General features: G+C 51.1%; 1 protein-coding gene across 1 annotated transcript in view; it reads left to right on the top strand.

Annotated features, from left to right (window-relative positions):
* Positions 1–308: 308 nt before the first annotated feature.
* Positions 309–26,122, top strand: part of LOC122367532 (prolow-density lipoprotein receptor-related protein 1-like) — a 32,330-nt gene continuing 6,516 nt past the window's right edge. The window contains exons 1-7 of the mRNA XM_043340721.1: positions 309–464; positions 7,859–7,991; positions 11,566–11,675; positions 12,834–13,823; positions 20,229–20,449; positions 24,883–25,067; positions 25,848–26,071. Of these exons, the coding sequence (XP_043196656.1) occupies positions 389–464; positions 7,859–7,991; positions 11,566–11,675; positions 12,834–13,823; positions 20,229–20,449; positions 24,883–25,067; positions 25,848–26,071 (1,939 nt within the window). The 5' untranslated portion in view covers positions 309–388. The remainder of the gene's footprint in view (positions 465–7,858; positions 7,992–11,565; positions 11,676–12,833; positions 13,824–20,228; positions 20,450–24,882; positions 25,068–25,847; positions 26,072–26,122) is intronic.

Raw genomic sequence — 26,122 nt, 5'->3', positions numbered from 1 at the left:
CGATTAAAACACTGAAATTAATTCATAAAATAAAGATATTTGCTGTAAAAGAGATTAGGTGCAGATTTGGTCACATTAGGTGCACTCGCCGGATAGCCCGTCGTGAAAACGGCTATCATTACCTAGAATCAGAAGAGCCTGAACGATTCATCGATAGTCAAAACAAACCGATTTTTTTCAAACCCTGATAATCCTTCAACTACCAATTGCTTCATCGGCGCCTGTGATTGGTGACGGGTGTCGCCGGGCGGGCGGCTGGGGTCGGCGGCGGCGCCGGCCTCCTCTCAGCTCCGTACGCCGCTCAGTCGGTGAGCGGCTCTCTGCCGAACGGCAGCGCGCACCACCTCTCCTCCAGACGTGCCACGCGCCGTGCCGCCCAGCGCCCGAGATGGCCACACGTGGAGCGTTGCTGCTGCTGCTGCTGCTGACGGTCGCCGCGCTCACCGCTGCAGCGCCCAGTGATCGTAAGTACCCGCTAACGCTCTGTAGGGGCATTCGTTTTTCGGAATAATTTCCAGCGGTGCCCCAGAGTTGGTCCCTCTGGGGCGGTGCACCCCTCGTCCCGTGCGCCGGTCTGCCGTTGCGGCGCGCTGGCGCCGTGCTGGCCGTCGGAATGCTTTGTTTCCCCTCTGTTTATTTTTGTTCGTTCCTGTGTGGTGAGAAAAGGCCCGCCTGTGGACATAGTGTCGGGGCGGAAGGCGACGACCATTGAACGTAGTACCGGCCGCAGCGGCGCAGCACGGCCGTAATTGGCACCGGGGTACCGGAGGGGCCACGACCGACCACGGCGCGCCGGCTGACAAAAGTGAAACCAATCTCGGCGCCCGTCTGAGCGCGATCTGTTGTGGGCTGTTATCAAACGCCACGGGAGGTTCCGGTCCGGGCGGGTCCGAGAGGACAGGTCGACCGGTGGCGTAACAGTCCTGCGGCCCGCCCAGTGTGAGATATTTTCTCGCCGGAGGTGCTCGCATGGCCCGCGGCCCGGCTGCTGACCAGTGCGGCCTATGACACTTTCGCTGGCCACTCCCGGGCGGCGCAGTGGCCTCTGGCCGGTCGAACTGACCGCTGCGGCCCGGCGGCGGCCGCTCCACTTTCCATTTCACTTTGGCTAGCTGACCGAAGCTGCAGAGTGCCGAGGCTCCACCGGCCAGCGCGAGCATTGCCGCTGGCCTGCTGCCAGACCAGACATTGCAGACGAATTGTATTCGTGCCTCGGCACACGGAATGTTTTCTTGCGGTCATTCGTTGAGCTAGGTAAACAGATGCACGATTGATTATTATCATCGCATGTGTGTTGCGGCATTTCGACACAATACGTCCACAGCGTTACGCAGCTTAAAACCGGTTTAAGAATTGGCAACCGGATGCGTGATTGCATAGATCACTATATACCACTATATAGGTATATAGTGGTATATGGTGATTGTAATATCTAGGCCCAAGTGCCCGCTGTACCTACTTACTTTTAGGTACGGGTCGAGTAACCCCACGACAAATGAAAAATGGTAAAATGTAAAGGAGCTGGAAGTGCTCGTCCAGTACCGGATGTTGTCTTCGATGCCCGTGGGTACCTGTATTTTTTTAAGTTACTTTGCGGCAATAATATGCCAATGTAGACAAATTTGAGCTTACGGCAGAACTGAATCTGAACAGAATGGGATGGATGCTTGTCTTCCATTATCTGCGAAGATGACTGTCAAGTGTCATTGAAACACAGTGTTCTGGAAAGCTGGACTCAGACGTCTATCCCGCTTTGCTTTGACATTTTAGAAGGGTTTTGACATAGGCTGCTGACTGCTGAGTAGGTATAGTTATAGCAGGTGAGCGACCAAGTTTGATTTCCGTCTAACGCTCATTGGCACCTGTACCAAAAGTTATGAAACGTCATGGGACCGAACGCTATTGAGGTTCATCCATTTCACGTTTGACGACGCTTATAATGATCCTAAGCTGGATTTTCCCACGAAAGAATAAAACGTTTCGAAAGAGTGATTATTCGTCCGAGTCACGAATCAATTATCGTCTAAAAGCGAGATGGTAGCAATCAATGTTGAGAGAGTCGCGGAGACAACGGTCGGCAAAACTTGTCAACTGAGCGCTAGTCTTTCATGTGTTCAGAAGATAGCACGGACCGTTAATGCGCCAGCGTTCTCCTGCCACATTGCCGTGACACTGATATCAGCACAAAAACCGAATCGAACCCTGTCTACCATTGCCGGTGGTAGTGCCGATCGAGTGGGTCGGGTCCACGGGTCGATATGAGCCGTGTGAGGGTGGGTCGGCCACCACCACGGATTTTCTAACTCAGTATCCGCGCTAGATGTGCCTATGTTCCTACTTCTTACAGTGAGACCCGGCAAAAGATTCCACTGCCCGCTGTAAGAATGAGTACCTACTGCAAATACATTGCACACCAGGGTTTATTATTATTTATTTATTTATTTCACGTCATTGGCTCACTCCACACTTGTGTGGCTATTCTAGTGCCAGAGTCAAATAATAAAAATAATAAGGGGTGTTCGACTTCGACAAATAAGGGTTGTGCTCGACTCAAAAAAAATTGCCGACTCGACTCATCATTCAACTTCAGAATGCCCTGACTCAACTCTGACTCAAACAAGGAGATGATTTTTCCCTTGACTCGACTCATGACTCAAGCGGCTCAATGAAAATATGAGTTGACTCAAACTTGACTCAATTTTTTTTTGTTGAGTCTCAGTCAAGTGTGTTGACTCAAAATTGACTTAGATAAAAAAGTTGTTGAGCGGGGGGGGGGTGAAAAAATCCGGCAGCAGGGCCGGGCCTAAGTTGTTAACCCTATTAGTGGCAGGCTCCTGGCTACCCCATATTAGTGGCAGGGGGGGGGGGGGACTGTTTACGACCCCCCTTGATATCTCGAGATCTAACCGGCCGATTTTCAAAATTCAAACAGCATTCGATTTGGCTCAACGAGATCTACATTTAAAAAAAATAAAAAATGTCAAAAGGGGGGTAGAGGGGGGTAAAAACGGGCAAATTGCAGATACATTTTAGACTGTTTATCACGGCCAGGTTTCTGAACCAATCTTAACGCAACTTTTGCCGATCGATACCTAGAGAATGAACCAGGAATTCACATGGATCCTAAAAATATGCATTTTCAAAAATCATAGGCGGATACAGATCATTGAGATTGGGGGTACACAAAAAGTATAGTAAATAAGGTTTTTGTTGGTACTGTTTCTAAAAAGGGTGGCAATGGTTTTGTTATGTTACAATTTTCTTATGAGAGAAGGACTAAAATTGTATTGGTCATGCATAGGCGGTGTCAGGGCACCTATGTTGGGAGGTAAAAAATAACCCCCCTTTTTGGACGCCTGGATCCGCCTATTATAGCAAAAACGTGTCAAAAGAGGATGCACAATAACTTTGTATATGTTATCACATGATACCTTTCATTCACTGTTCGTAAAACTGGTGCAGCATCGTGATCTTCGCCCAAATGACTCGCTTCACGAATAGGACCCCCCAATTCCCAGTGCTCTGGAGCCGCCCCTGGTAAAGTTATGAACTTGAAATTTTCAGGGAATGTGCCTAATTTAGTTTTAGGAAAAGTCAGAAAATTTCAGTATCGTAGCTTCAGCGGTTTCGGAGATATTCCCGAAAAACCTGAGGGGTGGATAAAAACAACCCCCCCTGCCACTAATAGGGTTAAGCGGGGGAGAATGAAAAACTTATACTATATATTGTTTCTAAAAAGTGTTGAGTCAGCTGACTCATGTTCCTAAATGTTCTTGACTCAACTCAATGTCAAAAGTTATTTTACTGACTCAACTCTGACTCAACTCAACACCTTAATATTTTTGTCCGACTCAACTCTGACTCAACTCAACAGCTCAACATTTTATCCGACTCGACTCAAATCTGACTCATTTGAGTCAGAGTTGAGTCAAATTTCTGACTCGATTCATGAGTCAAGCACAACCCTGTTGCACACTTTACTTCTCAGAGTAGTAGCGGTCAGTGGAATTTTTCAGACTCCCCAGCTCAGGGCACCTGTCAGGAGCTGTTTATATAAACGGGGACATCACCAAATAGATAATTGCTGCATCAAAGCTAAAATAGTTGGCCCTGAAGCCTGACGGTGACTCACCGGAACGCATTGAATCAGCCGAAGAAGCAGAGAAGAGCCGTTGATTGATTGTTGTGATGCAACCTTCAGGGCGAATGTTGTCATGCTGCTGTTGACAAGCCAAGTCAAAGCCGGATATCAGTCGAAAGGCACGGGCTGATGTCATTATCTGGAGGCAGACTTCTGCCACTGTATTGTACAGTGGCAGAAGTTATTATTCTTATATCGTGTAGTTCACGATATAAGAATAATAACAAAAAAAACACAAAACCGCACAGCGCATATAGGTGAGCCTACAGCATTTAGTTTCAGGACGCAAGCAGAGAGCGATCTGACTGAATAATTCCAAGGACAATGGTTAGGTGAAATAGACGATCCAGCTATTGAATTGGCTCTAGGAGAATATGTGTAGTGTATGTGTATATGTAATATGTGAATATGTAATGACCTCGAATAACGCATGAGAATCACCGTTTCTCTCCTAAGCGAGAGACGTGGAAAAGGGATGCGTGGTTTCCATCCATATTGAAAACAGGCAGAACGGCATGTAGCATGCAATCCAATTTATACCCAGGTGCACAGCTTTGAATCGGGACCTCTTATTATCATACAATGCCTTCCTCATTTGGGGCACATAGTAACAAAGCAGTGTTGAAATCATGCATATTGCACAACACATTGCCAGGCTCGTTCGACGAAATTTTCGATGAGTCGAGCTGTATCCTGTTTTAGCGAGCATTTCTGTGGCTTGAAAATTATGCATACCTGCATCTCAATGCGCGAACGTATCACAGAACTATGATTAGGTATTGATTGAATTTGCTAGACATTTCATTTGGTGAGATCCTAATAGCAGATAGGTTCAATAGCTTCTTTAGTCACTAGTCAGTACCCAGTACCTTCTATATAAAACAAACAGCGCGTGCGCTCCACTATATGTACATACATACATTACCTTAGTTCTTACAAAAACGTACCGTAAAGCTATCGCGTCACCCTTTTTCGGCCACCTCGGGAGACTGCTGCGATCCGACCGGGGCGGGAGTGCCCGCCCTGTTCTCGGAGAGGTCCGGTCGGCGCCGGTGTGCACGAGGTCGGTCCGGCACCCCGCTCACCTCGACCCTTCCCTGTCCGGGAGCCGGCCGCCTCCCACACACGGCGACGCGACGGATGGAGGGCCGGCGCCCACAGAGCATAGACAGCTGAAGGGTCGGCGCCCACAGAGCATAGACAGCTGAAGGGCCGGCGCCCACAGAGCATAGACAACTTAAGGGTCGGCGCCCACAGAGCATAGACAGCTGAAGGGTCGGCGCCCACAGAGCATAGACAACTTAAGGGTCGGCGCCCACACACGGCGACCACTGGAGGGCCGGCGCCCACAGAACATAGACAACTGGAGGGCCGGCGCCAACAGAACATAGATAGACACTAGACACTAGACAGAAGGCCGGCGCCTACAAAGCATAGACAGATGGATGGTCGGCGGCCGGAGCCCACAAAACATGGATCGACCCATGGATAGAGCTCACAGAACATAGACAGACTAATGGATGGATGGAGCTCACAGAACATGGATACAAGACATAGACAGATAAAGGGCTGTCGATCACGGAAATCGTAAGAGAGCCAGAGCCAGCACCCACAATTTTGTACGTCTCTCTGCTTGAAGACCGACAATGACACGCCCACTGGCAGAGGCCCGGTGTTTGGACACCTGAATGATGGCGACTCTTAGTCGGATGCTCTCGTTCATTTTACAGAGTAAAAGTAGAAGATGTTTTCTAAATTAAATGCAAAAATGAGCCTGAAATGAGCGGTGTAATATGCATTCTGCTGGAAAATGAAATGTCTGTGCTTGCATGGATATGCGCAGACGCGAGTATATTATGTATGAAATAATTAGTTCTACGCTCCCTCAGAGCTCTCATTATGCAAAATGGTGCACACGTTATGGTCCTTACGCATGATTCATACTCGCATGCATACTTTATGCCTCGTTTAATTGATATGCGCTTCACGTAAACCCTGTCTCGTAGGTTCAAACTATGAAGGTATTTTGCACTTTAAATACGTTCTGTTCATTGTCAGCATTATTTCTATGCAAGGAATGAGGATCACCGCTTAATTGTGCTTTACTTTAGTGAAGATTGCATATATTCCACTACCGCGCCGGCAAACGTCATCAGCTGCATCTGCTGTCTGAACATTTGGCACAGTGTCCACTGACGGGCGGGCCCCTCTCCATTGCTGGCCGGCCGGCCACGTTAGCGGCCTGTCGTCTGACTATGCGGCGCTGTTTGGACACCGTCCGATGCACAGCTCCAATGGACCACCGCCTGCCAAACAATGGGCGCATCAGCGCAATTTCGCGGCTCCACCGGCCCGCTCTGGGTGCCCGGCTGACGCCACTGGATGTCATATTCCAGCCGGGGCGCGGTCCATCGGCGCCGGCTCGGCGGGACGGCCGGACGAAGGCGCAATTTGGGTGTGAGACGGGGGTGCCACCGGTGCAAAATTGGCGCCCGAGATGGGTACGAGACTGGGCCCCTGGGCGTGGCTGAACTATCCCCCGTTGGCCGTCACCGTGCTCTGATCAGATTCAAACTCGGGCGGTGCAGAGGTGAGGCGGAGCCGGGGTATATAGCTAAGCTGCGTCTTGAGCGACAGCAGTGCTCGACTCAGTTGAGGACCTCAATAATTAGGAGGGCACTGAATCGATTCGCCGACTGCGCTGTTTTAGTAGCTTCAGAAGTCTGCCTGGCACAGCTAGCGAGGCGCCTATTCGTTGAGCTGACGGTCAGCTGGCCATATAGAGGCCCTTTTCCGGGTATACTCGGAACAGTGCCTCTATGGCCCCTAGTTCCTCTATAGAAGTTACACCGAACCAGCTGTGTGCGGACAGTTAACGATCAGGGCTGATAACTGTTCTGGGAAGAGACCAGAGGTCATTGACAATGGACCAAATGTGGCTGAAAGAATGGAACGAAACACCGTGATTTTCAGATTGGCCTGTAGCTGCAAAAGATAAAATCACTGACGGATTTAGATGTACCGGCGCATGCGTCGTTACCCCGCAGCGCACAAAATTTATGAAACTTTGTCATATAAATTGTATAGAAAGATATTGACCAATTAATAAAACAGATTCGTTCTACTCTGCAACGCTTATTAAAGTGATTCGATTATTCAAAACGGACTGCAGCCCAACCGATTTGTCTAAACCTGTGACCTTTTGGGGTGTTTTTCATCCATTTCCGTTCCAGCGATATGGTTTGAGGCAATTGAAAAAAAAATATATAGTTCAACGTTTCTTTCAGCTCATGACAGGCCATAGAAAAGTGTTAATTATACTCCCCTCGTTAGCGTGAATATCAACAAAATAAGACTGTGTAAAAATTCTGGCATCTAAACAAAACGTACTTACATAAGCGTGACTTATGGTTCGACTCACTTGGGCTTGTTTATCGCGTGGTCGTGACTTGATCACACAAAGACGAAGCTGGTTGACGTGCTTGATGTCTGGGAAACGACAAGTTGTTGTGGCTACACGTCTTGTTGTTCTTTTGTTCTTGGTGTCTTACCTTTGAATTATCTGGTGTTAGATATTTTTTTCCCACATTAGGTACAACGTAAAGTGCATATAAAAATTAAAATTGATCCAAAGCATTATTGCGCATAAACGACTATTCCATCCAAACGATTCTGAAAGCAGCTTCCATCGCATTTAACCTCTTCGCTTATTTGCAGAGGCTGGCGACTGTTACTCCAAGACTTTGAACCGGTACTTCAGCATCGGCGACACATGGCGAGAGGCGGGCTGCACCAAGGCGGAGTGCGTGGACGGCTGGACCAACGGCCGGCCCGGCGTGCTCGTGCTCGGGTGAGTGATGCACTCCCGGCGACCATACGCCCCGCCGCACAGCGAGAGTGGTCCCCAGCAGTCGCGGGCGTCACTCGGATCCGGTCTGCCGCAGGGCACTCCCATGTCTCCTCTGATATGTGGAGATCGGGAAGCCAAGGGTGTTGTTTGATGATGCCATCTGACCGGTAGAACTGGTTCTGCCGCCACATCGCACGACTTTCCATCGGTGGAATTGGATATTAATTGGAGTAGACGCATTTTTCTGTCTGACGGGATGCGGCCGATCTCCTTGATCTCGTTCAATTTCGTTTGAATTTAAATGGACATATTATGGCAGCTGGCTTCTTTCGATTATTCGTTTTACAAATGAAAACATTAATCTGGATTTCTGGATAGTCTTGGACATCAGAAAAAAAGTATTCGCACTTTCAAAAACAAGACAACGTAAAATTCCAAAGCGTCATAAAGTATACGGAATCACGAATACATCAGGCTAGCTCTCTCGCGTTACCGCCGTGACTATCGTTAGAGCGTTTTCCCACCGTCCATCCATCCAGTCCTTTGTCTCTGGCAGCGGCTGAGGCGTCCGCTGCGATCCGTGGCCCATCAGTCATTCTTCAACGATTACGACAGTCGATTAACATCGCTGATCCCAGCCATAAACAGAGTCTGTTCCGGAGATGGGCGCTCAGACGGTGAGCCGTCCCGGACTCTCGACAAGGTAAGGCTTTGTCGCGTTCATGCGATGAATCGCCGGCGCACTTGCAGCCCTCTTACGCCACGGCAATGAAGGCTGATCCGGCAGGATGGGTCGTACCCTGTCCGGCGCATTCCCTGACCAGTTGGCAAACGTTCAGCGCCTGTCAGTGCCAGTGCTGCCTTTTATGGAGCGCTGCCCTTTGTCGAACATCTACGTGGTTGTTGTCTCGAGGACCCTTACACTTATGGCAGAGGGGTCTGAGAGTGATGTCAGCCTGAGGGAGTAATGAACATCCTGGGAGGGACGGGCGGCGGAGTGGCGGCGCTCTCCTCTGAGGAGGGTGCAAATGGCTCAGCCGTCAGCGGCACGCCTTGATCAGGGGCGGCCGCTGGCGCCGCCGGGACCAGAGCAGGCCGTCAGCTGCCATGGACGGCCAAAACAAGCGATCACTCCTGCGGCGGCGGCTCAACTGACGTGGAAAGATTAATATCTCCGGACACCCAGAGAGTGACGGACGGAGGATTTCACTCGCACAAACACTCACAGCCCGCCTGCTAATACGGGCCGCTCGAGGCGGCGATCACCGCAGCGCGCGCACACTAATTGGCCATTGCTCTCCGTGCGGCGACTCGGAGAGGCCGGTCACGCGTGGCCATCACTCGTGGCTGTGCGCGGGTCGCACCGGCACGGTCCGGCCGTGGCTCCGGCGCCGTGCGGCGTGAGGCGCCTTTCACCAGTAAATGGTCCCGGGTTTAGGAGAGTACGGCTTCCAAACGGAGACCATCAGCCCACGGAGGCCTCACCGGAGGCGCAGTCAGCTCAGCCAAATGATGTATAGATAAGGATGCGAGAAATAGGAGACGTCATGTGGAAAGAGAAGGCGCTGTTGGGACTTGGAGTGTTGGTCATATGGGAGGTCACACCGTAAGGACTTGAAGAGGTGTGATGAAGAGCGATAAAACTAATGTTATACCTCATTGATGACTTAGTAGAACAGAAATGTCGAATAGATTCGACAATGAACTGATTTGCATGGTGTTTATGACCATTGTTTTTTAATTTTAATTGCTCATTGCTCTAAATTGAACAACGTCACCTTTTTTTAAACGTCAACAACGTCACGAGATTCTTAACGCTCTCGTGACTCATATAGCTGACTTCCTGTGATCATTCGAAGCTGATCCCTCGAATAAGAGATGGTGTCCGTTCACTCATCAATTCCTCTGACCTGACCTGGGACGTGACCTTCTTGCAAGAGCACATCACGTTCCTTAGCTGTTCCTGTATCGTTCCGCAGTGTCAAGGCCATTGATTCATCCCCACGACTACACGGCACGATTTGATGCGGCATGAACGGCAGGTCACGCCTTACCGGCTACGTCGTGAACGTCCCAGCTGCATCAATCAATACCCAAAAGTCACCCGGGACGTTGAACACGACTGTCGGGATGTCATGAAGGTGTGACAGTGTCACCGGAATCCCGGAAGATGCTCCGTTACAGCCTGAATCGTGTGCCGTCCTTAGCGCACCGGTGGTGCCCAGTGGTGCCTGACATAGCGAGAAGAGGCGCCGGTGGTCCGTGACGCTTCCTCAGACTCTCACGGCCAGCGGCGGCTCGTGCCGTGATACGCCACCCTCGACTCCTCAGATTGTCTCGATAGTTCGGTCCATCTGCGGGGCCTGCGGTCTCGGGGGATGGGACCGGTCGGCTCCGGCCCATACCGGCCGTGGTCCCCGCCCACCGGGCAGTGACGTGGCCAGCCGGACGACCAGCTGACTCAGACCGGTACCACCAGGCACTGATCTCCGCACCCGCCACCGCCGCGGGATGACGCCCCCGCCCCTCGGGATGACGCCCCCGCCCCTCAGGATGACGCCCGCTCCGGACCACCGAGCGTTGCTCATCGCCGTCATCCATCATCGCGCCGCCACCGCGCGCCGCTCCGCCACCTCCGCCGTCATCGGAGCGGCGCCCGCACCGCGCCTCCGCGGCTGACCTGTGTGACCACAAAGCGGCCGGGAGGCGCGCGCGCCCACCACCGGACGACCTTCAGCGTGCCGTATTTGGCGCGCGTGACGGCCGATCGGCGCGACCGAGTGCGGCGGCGGCGGCGGCGTGCCGGCGGCAGATGCGGCGCGTAATGACGGGGCAATCAGAGGCGGGTGACGAGTCGCGACGACCTCCGGTCGCCGATGATTGGTGTTGACGTCAGAGCCCGCACCGGTGGCCCGGAGGAAGATGATTGTCCTGGGGGATGTAATTACCTACCTCCGGGTGCCGGCTGGAGGCGTTTCGAGAGGTGGCAAAAAGGCGGTAAAGATACTTCTGAGGGCGTCATCAAATCAGGCTGGTGCTTATGAAGCGCGAATATGAGCTCGAGCATCGAGTGAGCAATGATAGATTGGAGACATCCGCAGCAAAGTGATGCTGGTACCCGTCTGGTTTTTTCATTTATTTATTTAATTCCTTATTTATTATTTACTTTATCTACTTGTTATTTGGCTGGTCGACGCAAAAACGATATGAAGTGAGACGATATTGGCCGTCTTCGTCGGACAAAATTGACTTCTTTTTTATTTTTAATGGAAAAATCCCTCAGCCTGTCTTGCAATTGCGAGTGAATTTCAAAAACAAAGATATGCTTTTCGCCAATATGCTTGTCCTGTTTGTTGCTATATAAAACAGCTTGTGCCGTCCTCGCTCCTCCTCATATAACTATACAAAAAAAAAACACACACACACACATAACACTCCATAATGTTCAACTTCAAATAAGACATACCATTCAAATACAAGAGTTGACCTGACCTGACCTGACCTGACCTGACCTGACCTGACCTGACCTGACATGACATGACATGACCTGACCTGGCCTGCGTCTGTCCGCCAGGTGCCGCTACATCATCGAGGACCGTCTGGAGCCGGGTTGCGAGGTGGTCTACCCGGACCCGGAGGCGCCCTGGCCCAACTGCTGCCGACGGGTCAGCTGCGCCCCCACCGGTACGTGTGTAGGCGCCGGCCCTGACCCGATCCGGTCCTACCGCCGCGTCCTGTCGGTGCTAGACGCCGCCGCCGGGTCTGCCGGCAGCAGTCGGGCCGGCCGACTGACCCGGGCGGCTCGGCAGTGAGCCGTGACCTCAGCGCCTTCCGATGGCCGCCTCACGTGGGCCCCGGCTGCGGTTACGCGCCGTCCACAGCGGGTCATTGCGTCATTCATTCGGTCAGCGAGACAGGCTCAGTTGCAGCAGACTTAGGCCTGCATACCTGCATGGTGCCGATCCCCGATTGTCCCGTCATCGGACTTTCACTTGACTGGTGTTCTGTTCCTTCCTCTGTTTGGCGGCGTCAGTCATATTCCATCAATGTCATATCTTAAATTCCTCATTAAGTTGAAAATTAGATGAATTCCCGGCGCCAGTGTGCCGGTATCAATTCAGTCAGTCACCATCCGTCTCGCATCGCGCCGCCGTTACCATTTCATTAGCGGATATATGCGTCTGTTGTGTCTGCCACGGAACTCCCGATATGGTAGCCGAGTATTCTTATCAGTTTGTTTGACATATCCTCACTCAACATGACGGCCCCCATCAGCGTCGTAACGGGTCCTCCCAATTGGATGTTTACGTTTTTCGTCACGGTGCTCTTCCTCAAGTATCCCGTGAGGGTCGATTGGTGCAACCGAGCAACCAGTTAGCAAAAGCAGAGTTCATCCTCTCGAGAAACACGGTTCAGATTAACCGATGCAACAGCTACCGGGGGCTAGGCTCACCGCAACATGTTTGCGTCAGACCGTTTTGCGTCACCTTCTGGGGAGATGTTCGGACGGTCTCAACTGTCATCACGAGACCACAGATTCTGCCAGCACGGCCGCTGCCAAGGGCACACCCGAAACAGATAAATTTACGTCATGCTCTCCCCAAGGAAGGATCGAGAATGATTCAACTTACACCGCTGTCCTTTAAATGTTTCGGTCGTGTCGTAAGCCAGCTTGTAGGGTTTATAGATTGTATACATGTTAAGGCGATTAAATAGAGATACATCCGCATCCCACCCGGGCCGTGGTTAGAGTAAACCATCATTTTGATGGACGAGTGTATCTGGATGAGAGCCAAACGTGACCGTCGTGTACGCAGCTCACGTGACCCGGTCCCGTTTCAGAGGCGATCGGCGCTCGCAGCGTGGCCGGGGGCCGGGCGGTGGACGTCTCCGGCCTGGCGCGGTCAGAGAGCTCAGGTCGGAGACTGAGCAGTCAGCCGGCCTCCAACAGAGCGCAGCGTCCGAGGGTGCCCACGGAGCCGGCTGCCGCCAAGCGTCCCGTCCCCGACCTGCTGCTGGAGATCGCCGAGGGCGGCGAGCCGTGCGAGGGCGTCAACTGCCCGGACCTGGACGCCGTGGCGCGGCCGGCCAAGCCGACACAGCCGCTGGAGCCGATGCCACAGCTGCTGCTGGAGATCGCCGCCATGGGCGAGCGGCCGCGCTCGGCCACCGACGCACCGTTCCCCTGTGAGGACGGCACCTGCCTGCCGCAGATCCTGCAGACGCTGGCGCGGGACGGCGAGGGCTGCGTCGGTGACCGGTGCGTTACTGTTCGACTGCCTGAGTGTGAGGGCGGCAGCTGTGCGGAGGCCGCCCAGCGACTGGCTGCGGCCGGGCCCTGCCAGGGAGACGCCTGTCTGCCGCAGCTGCTGCTCAGGATGGCCGCTCTAAATGAGACCAAGCTGACAGACGCCGACGTCAGACCTCGAGTGACGACAGAACCGACAGACACAGAAACCGAAACGACCACTCGGGAGTCGCCCGTCCAGACGACCACGGAGACGGCTCGTCTGACCACCACAGAGCGGGCTGAGCCTGCCACTGAGGCTGTCACAGAGCTGACCACCACGGAGGCAGCCACCACTGCTCGGGCACGGCGGCCGTCTCGGCGGCGGAGGCCGACCACGGGTCCGTCTGCTGCGCTGACCCGGGATCCTTCGAGCACGACCGCCCGCTCGGCCGAGCCAGTGGACGCCGTGGTGCCTCTGCCGCTGGACGACAGCAGCAACAGCTGCCTGCGGGCCAACGGTGGCTGCAGCCACGTCTGCAGCAGTGACATCAGCGGCTTAGTCCACTGCAGCTGCCCGGAGCAGATGCGCCTTCAGCCCGACGGTAAGTACCGGGAGGCGGTGAACAGCAGTCGGTCACGGGGTGGTCCGTGGTCGAGTGGGAGTGTCGGTTGATGGGTCGGGTTCTATGAGCTGATGCTGGTGGCCAGAACCTTAGATATTGGGCGCTAATGGAGGTTGTCTCACTATCGTCTACCGTGGATGATTTTTGGTTTAAGTGCACCGCAAATAATAAAGATCTTTCTCAGTTTCCACCTTTAACCGTTTCTGGTGCGTATGCCTGTCAGTTGTGCACTTACGTCTGCTTTTAATTATGTCATAGCTTCATCCAACTCTTGTATGACCGCAAGCTGCACCACCTCGAGCACCTTCCTGAACATTTTCTTTATTCTATTGCATTGGACAATCTTCAAAAGCATTAATATTTCATTAATAAATATAGCCGCGGATAATGAATTATGGATCGCTCTATTAAATCATATTGGCCGTTTTCACGACGGAATAGCAGGCATCTATTTAATCCCCATTTAATCCTTTAGTTCCTCAGGAATTTTAGTAGTTCTTTTTAGTAGGTTCCCCAGCTTTCGAATGGTGCGTTAGTTTGCTATTTTTCTATTAAATATCACATCGATTTACTTTATCTAAGGATTTATCACTAATATCAACATAAAGCGTAAGCACAATTATAAAATTATGAAATTATTAAATACTAGTACAATAGTTAAAAAAAGATACTGAGTTGCCAGGCTACAAAGAATATATTCATTTATGGCGCACGACAGACATTTAGAAAGCAGCGCCCTGTTTTATTGCACGCTGCTAGCCGCTTCCATTGGGTTTTGCAGGCCGACGTCATTGGTCGTTACACGTATGATGTCACGCGACTTGTGGCCTGTCACGGCTCTTTAATGATCTCCACTAAATGAATGCAACAATGGCCTTTTAAGTTGATCTCTGTGGCCATCTGTCTATGGAGCGACCAATATGAAAGTTGGGTGAATTTACCGGGGTTACATGACTATGAGCAAGCAAATGTGTATCAGGAATGGATTTAGGTGGAGAATTGCGCTGGACCATGAGTGCTCGAACGCTCCCAATTCCACGCCGGTTTGGCTTTGGAGCCGAGACAGACGATGCGGGTCAAGGTCACCGCTGGGGTAACGGTGGATTGGCTGCGCCCGAGCACCCGTAACGCGGCACAATTCTCCATCTATGGATTTTCCTATTCGCTCAGCATTGTGATAGGCGTTCGTAATAGCATTTACTCTGCTCATGTACCTATCCCCGGTTATTTAAAAGAAGTTTTTGTGGGGGAATATCACGGCTTTAGGTACTCGTTGGCCCTATTCACGACTTTCAAAGAATGCTCCGATAACTAAACACCGCACAGACCTACTGCATTAGTGAATCTGACAGGTCTGTGGAATTACATCCCCCCTCACCACACCCCTAAAAACTCATCCAGTGTCCAAAACCACTTTTATCGACTCGCAAAAAAAACACACACACACACACACATACACACACAAAGCATGGGGCATGTCAGCTCTCAGTTCATTTATCATTGTCTTTACCATGGTTCAATTGCATTGCGCGATTTAAAGCACGTGAGTGCCTATATAGTATATATGTAGAAAATAATATCTACAGCAAAACATCCAAAATTACAAAGGCTACAATGCTTAAAAAGTAGGTTCATCAAGGAAGCCCATTTTTACTTGCGTTGTGTTCCCAACCATGCGATTCCAACGCGGGCTATTCGCAACGTCTGTTAAGGCACGTTAACAACTGACAAGCCGCCACCGCTGCCACTTATTCATAGATGGTTGATATCGCAGCTTGGGCGTCAGCAGCGCGGCCCACAACGCGTCGGCGCCAGCGCACGCAGCTGTTGGCACTCGGCAGCCGGTGTTGCGACTTAACGGCCGGCCGGCCCCATGAAGGAGAAGCTCTTGGTGAAGCTTTGTGATCGCCTCATAGCCGCCTTGGATGTCATCTTTCTTGGCAGATCCATCCGTTCAGATGGTGCGGTGCAGTCTGGATAAAGGACGAAGTCCAACGCCGCTAACCCCGCGACCGCCACCCCACAACGTGGCCGCAGACCGAACGGGCGTGAGGGCCGTAAGGGCCACCCCGCCATCCGGTAGGTGGCTGAGCAGCCGGGCGCAGCGGCGCCTGGGCGGCGGCCGCGCTGAGATGAAGTCCCAAACCGCCATGTCGCCATCACCGCCATCACCATTGCTGCAGCTGTTCCCAACCGCCTCAATCGCCGCCGTTTTGCCAGCAGTCGCGCCGCGGAATGGCAGAAGCTCCAGAGTAGCCTCCAGCGCCCCTCTCCGCACGTGTGCAGGTGCACTGCGCCGCCGCCGGGTCCGACGTCCAGGCAGAACATGATATTTCCATGCTGCTCCGACGGTGGGCTGGTCTTGTTTGGGCGTTCCTCCACTGTGACGTCGGTCACGCCTGCCCCGGCCAGGGCGCAGAGGCCGACGTGTCACCATCCGGTTGCAGTCCTCAGTCGGGTCGCAACGTGTACCTCTTCCGCAGCGTGGAGCGCGCTCCCGCTGGGCAGCGATACAGCCAAAAGTAGCATAGCATGCGGGCGGCCAGCGCTGCGCCGGACAGCGGACCCATGCCGGGGGTATGCCGGTCTCGGCCATTAGCGGGGTCGTCGGGGCCGAGGCTGTACATACAGCTGGTGACCGCGTGAGCCGCCAATCGAAGCTCACGGCTTATAAGCTCGACGCGGGCATCACACGCCGTCCCGATGGGAGCTCCACGACGCCGCCGCGAACTCCAGCGCGGCTCGCAGCGCGAAGACCAGTACGGACGGCCGGGGCAAACGGCGTGCGGGAGTCGCAGGCGACGTTCTGCGGACAGAAAGGGTTGGGCATAAGCTGGTCGGCAGGACACTCTTGAGCCGAGCCTTTGATGTAATTACAGATGATCCAGAAGCATGCACAAAAATTCATGACACACTATTCTCATTTATGTATTTGCTACATATGATATGATATACCAGCTCATGATCAGTGACGCATTCTGGGCAATATGTTCTAAAGTGAAGTAACTGAAGTTACAGCTTAAAAGCTTAAAAAAAAAAACAGCTTAAAAAACACACACACACACATTCGATAGCTTATGAGAATAACATGCCTTGTGTGCTTAATGCAGGAAAATATTTTTTTCCACTTTTTTAGAAACAGCAAAAGAGTTGTCAACAAGCCATGTCAACTATCTAAACAATTTTTATGGAAACTGCTCTAGCTAGCTTAAAGTTCCACAACGTTTCCGGAGCACCGTACCCAAACTCAGTTCATGTTACAAGAAAAAACAGTAATAATGCCTCCTAATTTTGAATGAAATAGGTATGAGTAATTTGATTTGGAAAGCAACAAATTTCCGCACATCATTTTAGCAAAATTACTATTTTCTTCAGCCATCAGGTTACACAAAACTATAGTAAACTTTATGATCTAGTTTACACAAAACCAAAGCCCCGATTTTAACAAATGTAGATAAAATTTAAACAATTTTAAAAAATGTATCGTGGAGAAAATGAAAAGTGTAGATTTGTAAAGCCGGGATATTTCAATTTCACGGATTAGGCACTTAAAGAAATATCTTCACCTTTCTTTGAGCCACCAGCCTTCACCCAAGTTTTACACGAATGTAGTGAAGCAGACAATGTGGGAACTCAAAATTGTGATGGTTTGAGATAATTATGACGGTAAAAGAAAAAGCAACACAAGGTTCCTTACCCTCGTTTTTTCACATGGGTTCAGATGAGGCTTCAACTGTTGCCGACCTGAGGAGCTATAGGGACTTGAGCTTTCCAAAACTCAATTTCTAAGGGCACTGAGCAGTGTTTGGCTTTCACACGAATGCGATAGTAAGTTATATGAAGTTGACAAAGCAAGCAAAGCAAAGCATGATGCCCCGCGCGTCCGCCCGCGACCACGCCCCGCGTCCGACTCCCGACCGCCGCGTGACCCGAGGCGCCCGGCGGTCACGTGACCTACCGGCCGGGACTGCAAACGGCCTTCACCACCATTCTTGTATGACGTCATATCCTACTGAGGTGCTGATTGGTCGGAATTAGATACCTGAAGGTAATTATCTGCCGTAGTTATTTTTGTTTCATTGTTTTGCATGTTTTCTTATATGAAATGTAATTAAAAAATTTGTCATATTTTAATCACCATTAAAACATAACTGAATAGGTATAAAAGAGAACTCGATATATACTTTCCTTGTTTTTAAGAATTCCGGAATTAGATACCCGAGGGAGCAAAGAGGGAGCAAGTTGCCACGCTGATTTAATACCTCATAGTCGAAAGGTGGGCTACTAGAACCAAAAATTGCTGTGTTTGTATATAAATAAGTGATTTGAGGGCAAAAAATGCCCGGATTTAAACTTCTAAAATTATTTTGAACATAAAATATTTCAGTTTGAGGGATGTTAAGGCCTCTAAGGGTAGGTACTTTTTAGGTATCAAATAAGTTCCTCTGCGAAAGTTCCGTCGTGAAAACGGCCATTCTGTATTATTAAAGTATCACGTTACACGTCTACTAAATATGCCTCATCATTTCGCCTACTATGTGGGATCGGAACATCTTTGTCTTCCCACGTTTAGCTTCTTATTGCGGATATGAAGACGCTGTCCGAGTTAGTGCAAGACTTCTATAATTTGTGTCACAACCCTACACTCAACAGCGCAATAGCGACAGCAATTTAGCGAGCTAAAACTCAACGGTTAGCGGCGAGCAGCTTCCCCTCCACCAAACTGCATAGTCATCGTCATGAGCTACGCTTGGAGATTGACATGTCCAGAAAGTTACACTACAATTATCTTGGGCCAGCTCTAAAACATACGACAGGTGTCCTCTTCAAGTTGAATTAAGCATGGAGCAACATATTTGCTAAATACAATTAGGTTGCCACCTATTCGGGGTATGATTTACAGCCGTGATTTGCCCGGCGCTCTGCCGAGATTGATCTGTCCCAGATGCGATGCTGCCACGTTCGCCGGCCTTGTCACGTAGCCGGTGTGTGTAATACGTTTGCCTCTTGGTCAGAGGAGTGGATCCAAACTAGCGCCGTCACTCTCCTCACGGCGCCTCTCGTCTCGCCGTATTTCACGGCTCTTGTGGCTCTCTTCCAACCGTGACGGTGGCCGTAGACGAGTCGTGATTGTCGCAAATCTCCACGCGAGGCAGAGGCGGCGCGCTATGGCGAATCAGCGGCCAAATCGGCGGAATCACTTTCGCCGCTGGCTGCAGTTAGCGGTGCGGCAGTGGTGGCGCGGCTCATTGGCGTGGTGACATCAGCGGCGCGTGTGAGGCAATGCTGACGCGCCGAGCGGCGGCACGGCGGTGCGGCGGTACCTCAGATGCAGTTGTCGCTCGGCTCCCTCCCCGTCGGCCCTTCTGAGGGGTGTCAGAACGGACTGCCGAGCCACTTAGCGGCCGACCCGCATCATAAATTTCGGGTCGGGCGCACGTCGGGTCTGAGGGTTCGTCACTGAACGATTCCCGGAACGACCACCGTGAGTGATTCATATAGATCGTTCTCGGCAAAAATCGTGCGTGTCCCCTATTCTATGTCATTGGCCATTCATCTGACAAGTCAAGAAAAAGGCTAGTATGTACCTACTCTTGTGCAAAAAGCAGTGATCGATTGATAGCTATTCAGTGTCAGCTCTGATCTCTTCGGTAGCGTCATTTGTGAGCTGCCTTTTTCCGTAAAGATTAGTTCTATCTTCCTGTAAAAGCACCATCATCTACGATCTAGGAGGCAAAAATATTCAAAGCTGCTTGTTTGGCTGACAAGTTATACGTGGAAGATTTACATGATGATATGCTAATGATTGCGGTCTTGAGTGTAACGGCATGCATAGACGACATGTTCTTGAGCTTGCGTGGAGAAACATGCCAGAGCTGGTGTCACCTGTTCCGTAAATGGGCTTAGGATGTTATTCACTGTGCTCTTAGCATTTTGTTCTGGGTATGTCGTACCTATCATCCAAGGTCAGTCCGCAACTTGAATACATGAAGAAGACTGCAACTGTCACCATATAGCAAACCCCATCATTCACGCGATAGTTTGAATTGATACACAGTACACACCCTCGACGCTGAATGTCCGTTTGTCAATAAATATAAACATTTAACACCTATATCGATACGATCGGACTCATCACTAGCACCTGTCGACGGTACACCGTCGTGCTGATCCCTGACATGCATGACCTCTGACCCCTGACCCTTGACCTCAGGTCGTACTTACGTGTCGGCTGGACGAGGACCGGCCGCGGCTGCTGTGACCCCTGGCCCTGACCCCTGACCCGTGACCCCTGACCTCAGGTCGTACTTATGTGTCGGCTGGACGAGGACCGGCTGAGGCTGCTGTGACCCCTGACCTCTGACCCGTGACCTCTGACCTCAGGTCGGACGTGTCGACTGGACGAGGACCGGCCGCGGCTGCTGTTCTCCTCGCGGGACGCGCTCCATTTGATGGACCTGGACGGCACCAATGAAGAGATAGTGGCCACCGACCTGACCAACGCTGTTGGTGTCGACTACGACTGGCAGAGGCAGTGCTTCTTCTGGACGGTGGTGCGGTCCACAAGCAGCATCGACCGCCTCTGCCACTCCGGTCCTCCAGAGGTGGGTCCCCACGATCGGGAGACGGAAGTGCCAAAAGTGGCACGGGACTGTTGGTGATGAATTTCACTTCAGTTCAAACGGGCATTGAAATGATCAATTTCAGTGTCTGTTGCATAGAACCGTCAACGTGGATTATGAAATACGATAGACTTTGAAACCTACGTGATGGGTGTTTGTTTCTTTTTCTTCGACCACCTAATTCTCTAAGTCGACAAGTCGGCTCTCAGGTCATGAAACTGTCATGAAACCTACCGGGCGCTCTTCATGCTACTGCGGGCTACTGGTGACAAAACATGAGCCCATGTGGCGAAACGAACACCAACCCGTCGCGCCCTGTCACTAACCCGTGCCGCCGTCGACCTCGGTGGCATGGAAGCCGGAGCGTTAAGACCAGATAATCCGTTCCAGAAACACCGGTCGGTCGGGCTGGATCGGTGTACCGTGAGGTCGAGATGAGTAACATCAGGTCCTCTTCTCCAGAGGCTGGTCAGTCGGTAGCTCATGTCCCAATTGCCGTGTTTCAGCACGGGAGAGTCGAGAGTAGAGGGGACGGCCTGTCACGGCCTTTTGCCTCGCAGTTCGCACACTTGAGCGGCGAATTAAAGCTGGCACGGATGTCTGTCGAAGCAGTCCATAGCTGTTGGTTCGGATGTGCTCTGCGATACGAGTACTATGCAGCGAGAAATTTGATTCGCTTGGTCACCTTAGGTTGAAAGAAAAAGGACAGTGATGGAACATGTAATTTAATAATCCATATGAGCATTTCCGGATAGCTTGCGCCTCCATAAAATGACGAGAATGGTGTTCTTATTGTCATTTTAATGCGTGTATGACACATTTTCCACCTAACTTTTTTAGACAAAAGCATCTGATTTAACCTGATGCTGAAATTTCATAGGAATGCAACAATTGTATGTCATGCATGAGAACTTAACCAAGACCCGTTGATAAAATGTAAAAAACAAAAATTAGTAATTACCAGTGAAGATAGGACCAAATCGGAAAATACTTGTTTTGTGTAAGCGTGCATACTGCATACTGCATAGCAACATCGAATGGGCCTATTTGAGCTGATTAGGTAAGCCAACTCATAAGTGGATGAGGATTCCTAATGTGCAATCTCGCTTTCGGCCTTGACCCGCTATAATTTTGTCGTAATAATCACTAAATGCTCATCAATCTTCGATCGAATTACCACAGACGCCTATATTCCCACCATGAGTGAATCTTATCAAACCTGAACATCGATGCCGTTGCCCCGTGGCGTATCTCGGAGACAATGCGAGTTGAACAATATACTTAAAGAAGCTCATTCATTCAGTCACTCGTTCATTAACCATTCGCGTGAGACCGCTCATTACTTGGTTTGCGACACGACGACTACCAATTTGCGGGTTTCGGCGATAACACGGTTTAGTGCGCTGGGTCCCGAGGGCAAATTATCCTCGGTAAATTGTCCGTTTAGTTAGTTAGACGTGCTTATCCGTTAGGCAATCCATGATGCTGGCTGCTTCTCCTTACGTGTATTTTTAATTAATTAGGAGCAAGGACTACAGCTTCTTTGAAGTGGTTAGTGATAACAAAACATTAAATAGCATTCAGGACTGGAGGACAGTAGGTGCATACAATGCTGGGCTTATTTGATAGGTCAAATCACGCTCTTATTTTCTCAGATACCTATGTATACCTACTGCATGTAATTCTTATAATACCGTTTTTGTCTCTACTCTCTTCTACATTTTGCGCATGAGCTGATCAAATGTAAAAAGGTACGTAATGCGCAGTGTTCATAGCCCAATAATCATGTATATTGTGCGCAGTGGAGCGTTCAATCACTAGAAGTCCATGTGGTGAGCTTGAGAGCTATCTCTGTGAGTGCGCCACCGGAGAGAAAACGGTGGGGTAGTGTAATGCTCTTAGTTTCCGTCCCAGGAATAGCGGTGCAGTCTCTCACGGTTTACGATCGTGAGTGGTGTCGAAACTGATGGTGGTCTCGAGACCGCTGCCTTCCGTAATTACGTTACCATTCATTCGACGTATGCATGTACTCGTATCCGGATAGCCTGAAGAATATTCAGTTGCCGTGCTGACATCGCAGGCCATATCACCGTAGTCAGCATCACTAACACGGTGACGCATGAAATATTGTATCAGTAGGTATGTAGTATGCAATTGCGTGTGCCTTTTTTAAAATGTGCTTCCCTGTGACCCATTTACATAGTTGCTCAATTCCAATGGCTGAGTGCATGCATACTGGGAATTCAGATAACTCCTTTCAACTGCCTCTTCAGCCTCTGCTCTCATTAGATGACTGATAGGTATGCCTCAGAGCTGAGCCTACCGCCTGGTCGCCGGCGGTAGGCCGGCGACCAGGCGGTAGGGTCAGTGTCCTGAATGCTACCGCCTGGACACTCCCACCTTAACATTAGTTTTGAGTTGAGATAGCCAAATTGGTGGCCATGGCCTGCAAATACCGGTTTGGGCACTCACAACATCGAAAAATGCTTTAATTCGAAGATATGGAATTTCAAACTTGCAGTTTTCGGATTCTAAGGGGCTAATGCATTGGAATGCCCCCATAGAATTTGTAACGTCAGCGGAGATCTAACGATTTTTAAATCTTAGACTAAAACCATCGTTAACACGTGGTGGTATACGCTGCTTTGCGCGCAACGTCTGCCGCACTTTAAGGCTGCCAAATTATTGCTTCCAAATAAAGTCGCTAGTAACAGGGGAGATCCCAAAAAGTAAACAAAAGTAAAAGCCTAATATCTTGAAAACCAGTGAATATTTTTCGGTGAAATTTGGTAGATATTCGTTTTCGCTCTTTCTGAACCAAGGGACATCACATTCATGCCAATTCATTAACTTTTTTGAAGGTGGGAGGGTCCCTTTAAGTTCTGCACCGGCTCTGAGATCCAGCCAGCGCAGTGACCACCATTCGCAAACCACAATGCATGCACCACAGCGTATGCAAATCGGACGGCATATAGCCGTGACTGAACTCTGAGGAACTTCGCGGCATGGCGAACGCATTCGCGCAGCTACGGCGACCCTTCGATTTGTTCCCGAGGGTTATTGCTCAATGGTCTCAGGCATGAAGCGGACATAAAAACCTGCGGCCGTTCGCCGTAGTGCGCCCCAACCAAGGCCCTATCCAACAGCGACAACGGGGAGTTGATGCAAGGGCGTGATTTGCAGTAGCGTCACCTACTTTACTCGTTAAATGCGGCTGTCAATGAGCTTGCTTAACTGTTAAATTGCAACAGCTTAACTGTTCGTTGCAGTCAATTTATGCTAATAGACCCTTAAAGTTTTCTGTCATATTTAGCCAAACGAGTCACGAGGAAAACTATGAATAGGTATAATCATATTTTTTGCTTTGTTTACTGACAATGTTGAAAATCCCCATACCTATCTGCTTGCTTCGCGGCGCCACACTGCCGATCCGACTCCGGATATTGCCCGTCCTAGCAATGACCACTTACATAATGTCCACTGATTATGAGTTTATGACCAATTAAGTACTCGTAGACCTCTTCGACCACTGGACCTCTGACTAAATGCGTCGACCCACTGACACCGGGACATCCCCTGTGTCACATCCGGCGGGGCGTCCGTGTCCAGGTGGGACACCCGACAGCGCCGTGCGTCACTGTTCGTCTCCCCGGCGCCTTTCCCTCTCGGTGGGTCGCCGGTGACCGCAGTGACCTCGACCGGAGTCGCCCCGAGAGGCCGCGTGTCGTGGCGACACCGGCGGGGGCGAAGTCGCGCCGGACCCCGCGCCTCGCCACCTTTTTGCGCGCCGTGCAAACGCTGCCGGCGCCGTGGGCCTCGCCAAGGCTGTACCGAGTCGCCGGAACCATGCAGCGTAAACATGCAAACAACTTTGGATTACACGCCGCCGAGAGCCGGCGAATAATCAATAACACCCGTCAAGCAGCGGACGGCATTCCACCGACAATGGATTGATGATGGCCCGTCCGTGTGAGGAATGGTGTGTATTGTGAGATTGTGATTGTGTGGCGTGAGTAAGCGCCGCTCACAGCTGGGCTAGAGGTCAGTGCCAGCCATGCACATGCACATATTTGGTCAGGGAGGAGTCGCTTATGCATAAGCACCGGAAAATGATCGGATTATACTCCTTCCTGGTGTCAGCAGGCATGTCTACAGCACACTTCAAAACACATCTGCATAATTTGTACACTGTACAGCCTTTGCTGTCTGCCACTAGCTATAAAGATCTTTGGAAGATTTCCGGGTATTATGCGTGAAAGGTGATTAGATTACTTTAAGTGAGCACTTACTTATACAAACACGCAAAGCAAGCACTTGGACGTCGAGATGGTAGGCCCATTTCCATCGTTTTCGTCATATTTAACATTTACGCAGTGATTGTTATCGCTAACCGTCTCTCGCCGTTCCTCCCTCAGTCTCTGCACTCTGGCGCCGAGCGACCGGACAACCTAGCCGTGGACTGGGTGACCGGTAACCTCTACTGGACCGACGGCGGCTCGTCCGCCATCCGCGTGTCGGACCGCGACGGCCGCTTCACCAGCACACTCATCACCAAGGGCCTGAAGAAGCCCAGGGCCATCTGCGTCGACCCGGAGAATGGGTGAGTGCTACAGCGGACGGTGGCGGTGGCGAGGAGAGGACGGTGGTCCCGGCGCGGCGGTCGGGTGTGTGGGAGGGCGGGCTGTGATGAGACGGTGTCTGCCCCTCCGCCCCGTCCCGTGTGGGCAGACCGGCCACTGGCGGTCCGTGCCGAAACGGGCTGCCCAGACGGGGTGGAGCGCTGTTCTGGCCCTCGTGGCTGGTATCGGGTCGGATCATCGGTCTTTCAGAACAGATTAGTTGGGTTCGCCGGCCTCGGAAAACTCCCACCTCCAGCCGTGTATGGACAAACCGGCAGCTGACCAAACTGCCACGTTGGTTAATAAGGAATCGTGTAATCTCCGGTTGCAAAAGGTCATCTGATGGGTTTTCATGGGCGTAATGTCATTTCATGTTGTACGAACTTGTAATACGGTATCATGTTGTGAAAAGTGTTAAGCTCGGTGAGTTACATCTCTCGGTACAAACTCGTTCGGTGAAGAATTATTTCAAGTACGTCGAGTCGTAAAATACGAGTAGATCGGCTTCCCTCCGTTTCTTTGTCTCATCTTCTTTTCAGCTGTTCTATGCGTCGGGGGGCCGGAACCAAAGCCTGGCATAGTCAGCGTATTGAACGTATCCCGTTATAAATGAAAGCGACGAGATTATTTTAATTTTATCGGTCACCGAAAGCACATTTTCATTGTTCAATTTCGCTACGATATCATATATTTGCATGCGGTATCATATATTTGTACGTCGCGCAGTCCCCTTTATTATCACCCCCCCCCCCCCCCCACAGCCGTCTCTACTACACCGATTGGGCGGAGCCGGCGTTTATCGGTACAGCCGGCATGGACGGCTCCGAGCCTCGCACCCTCATCTCCGGAGAGCTGGTGTGGCCCAACGCGCTCACCATCAGCCGAGAGACCCAGCAGCTGTTCTGGGCGGACGCCCAGCAGGGTCACATCGAGGTGGCCGACATGCTCGGACGCAACCGGCGAGTCCTGCTCAGGAGTCCAGAGGGTGAGTGGAAGAATCCTTAGGAGTGTGATTTAAGGGGTCTTCGGGAGTCCG

Source organism: Amphibalanus amphitrite, unplaced genomic scaffold (genome assembly GCF_019059575.1).
Source record: "Amphibalanus amphitrite isolate SeventyFive unplaced genomic scaffold, NRLGWU_Aamphi_draft 000031F_arrow, whole genome shotgun sequence".
NCBI lineage: Eukaryota > Metazoa > Arthropoda > Thecostraca > Balanomorpha > Balanidae > Amphibalanus > Amphibalanus amphitrite.
This window is presented reverse-complemented; position numbering and strand designations above follow the sequence as displayed.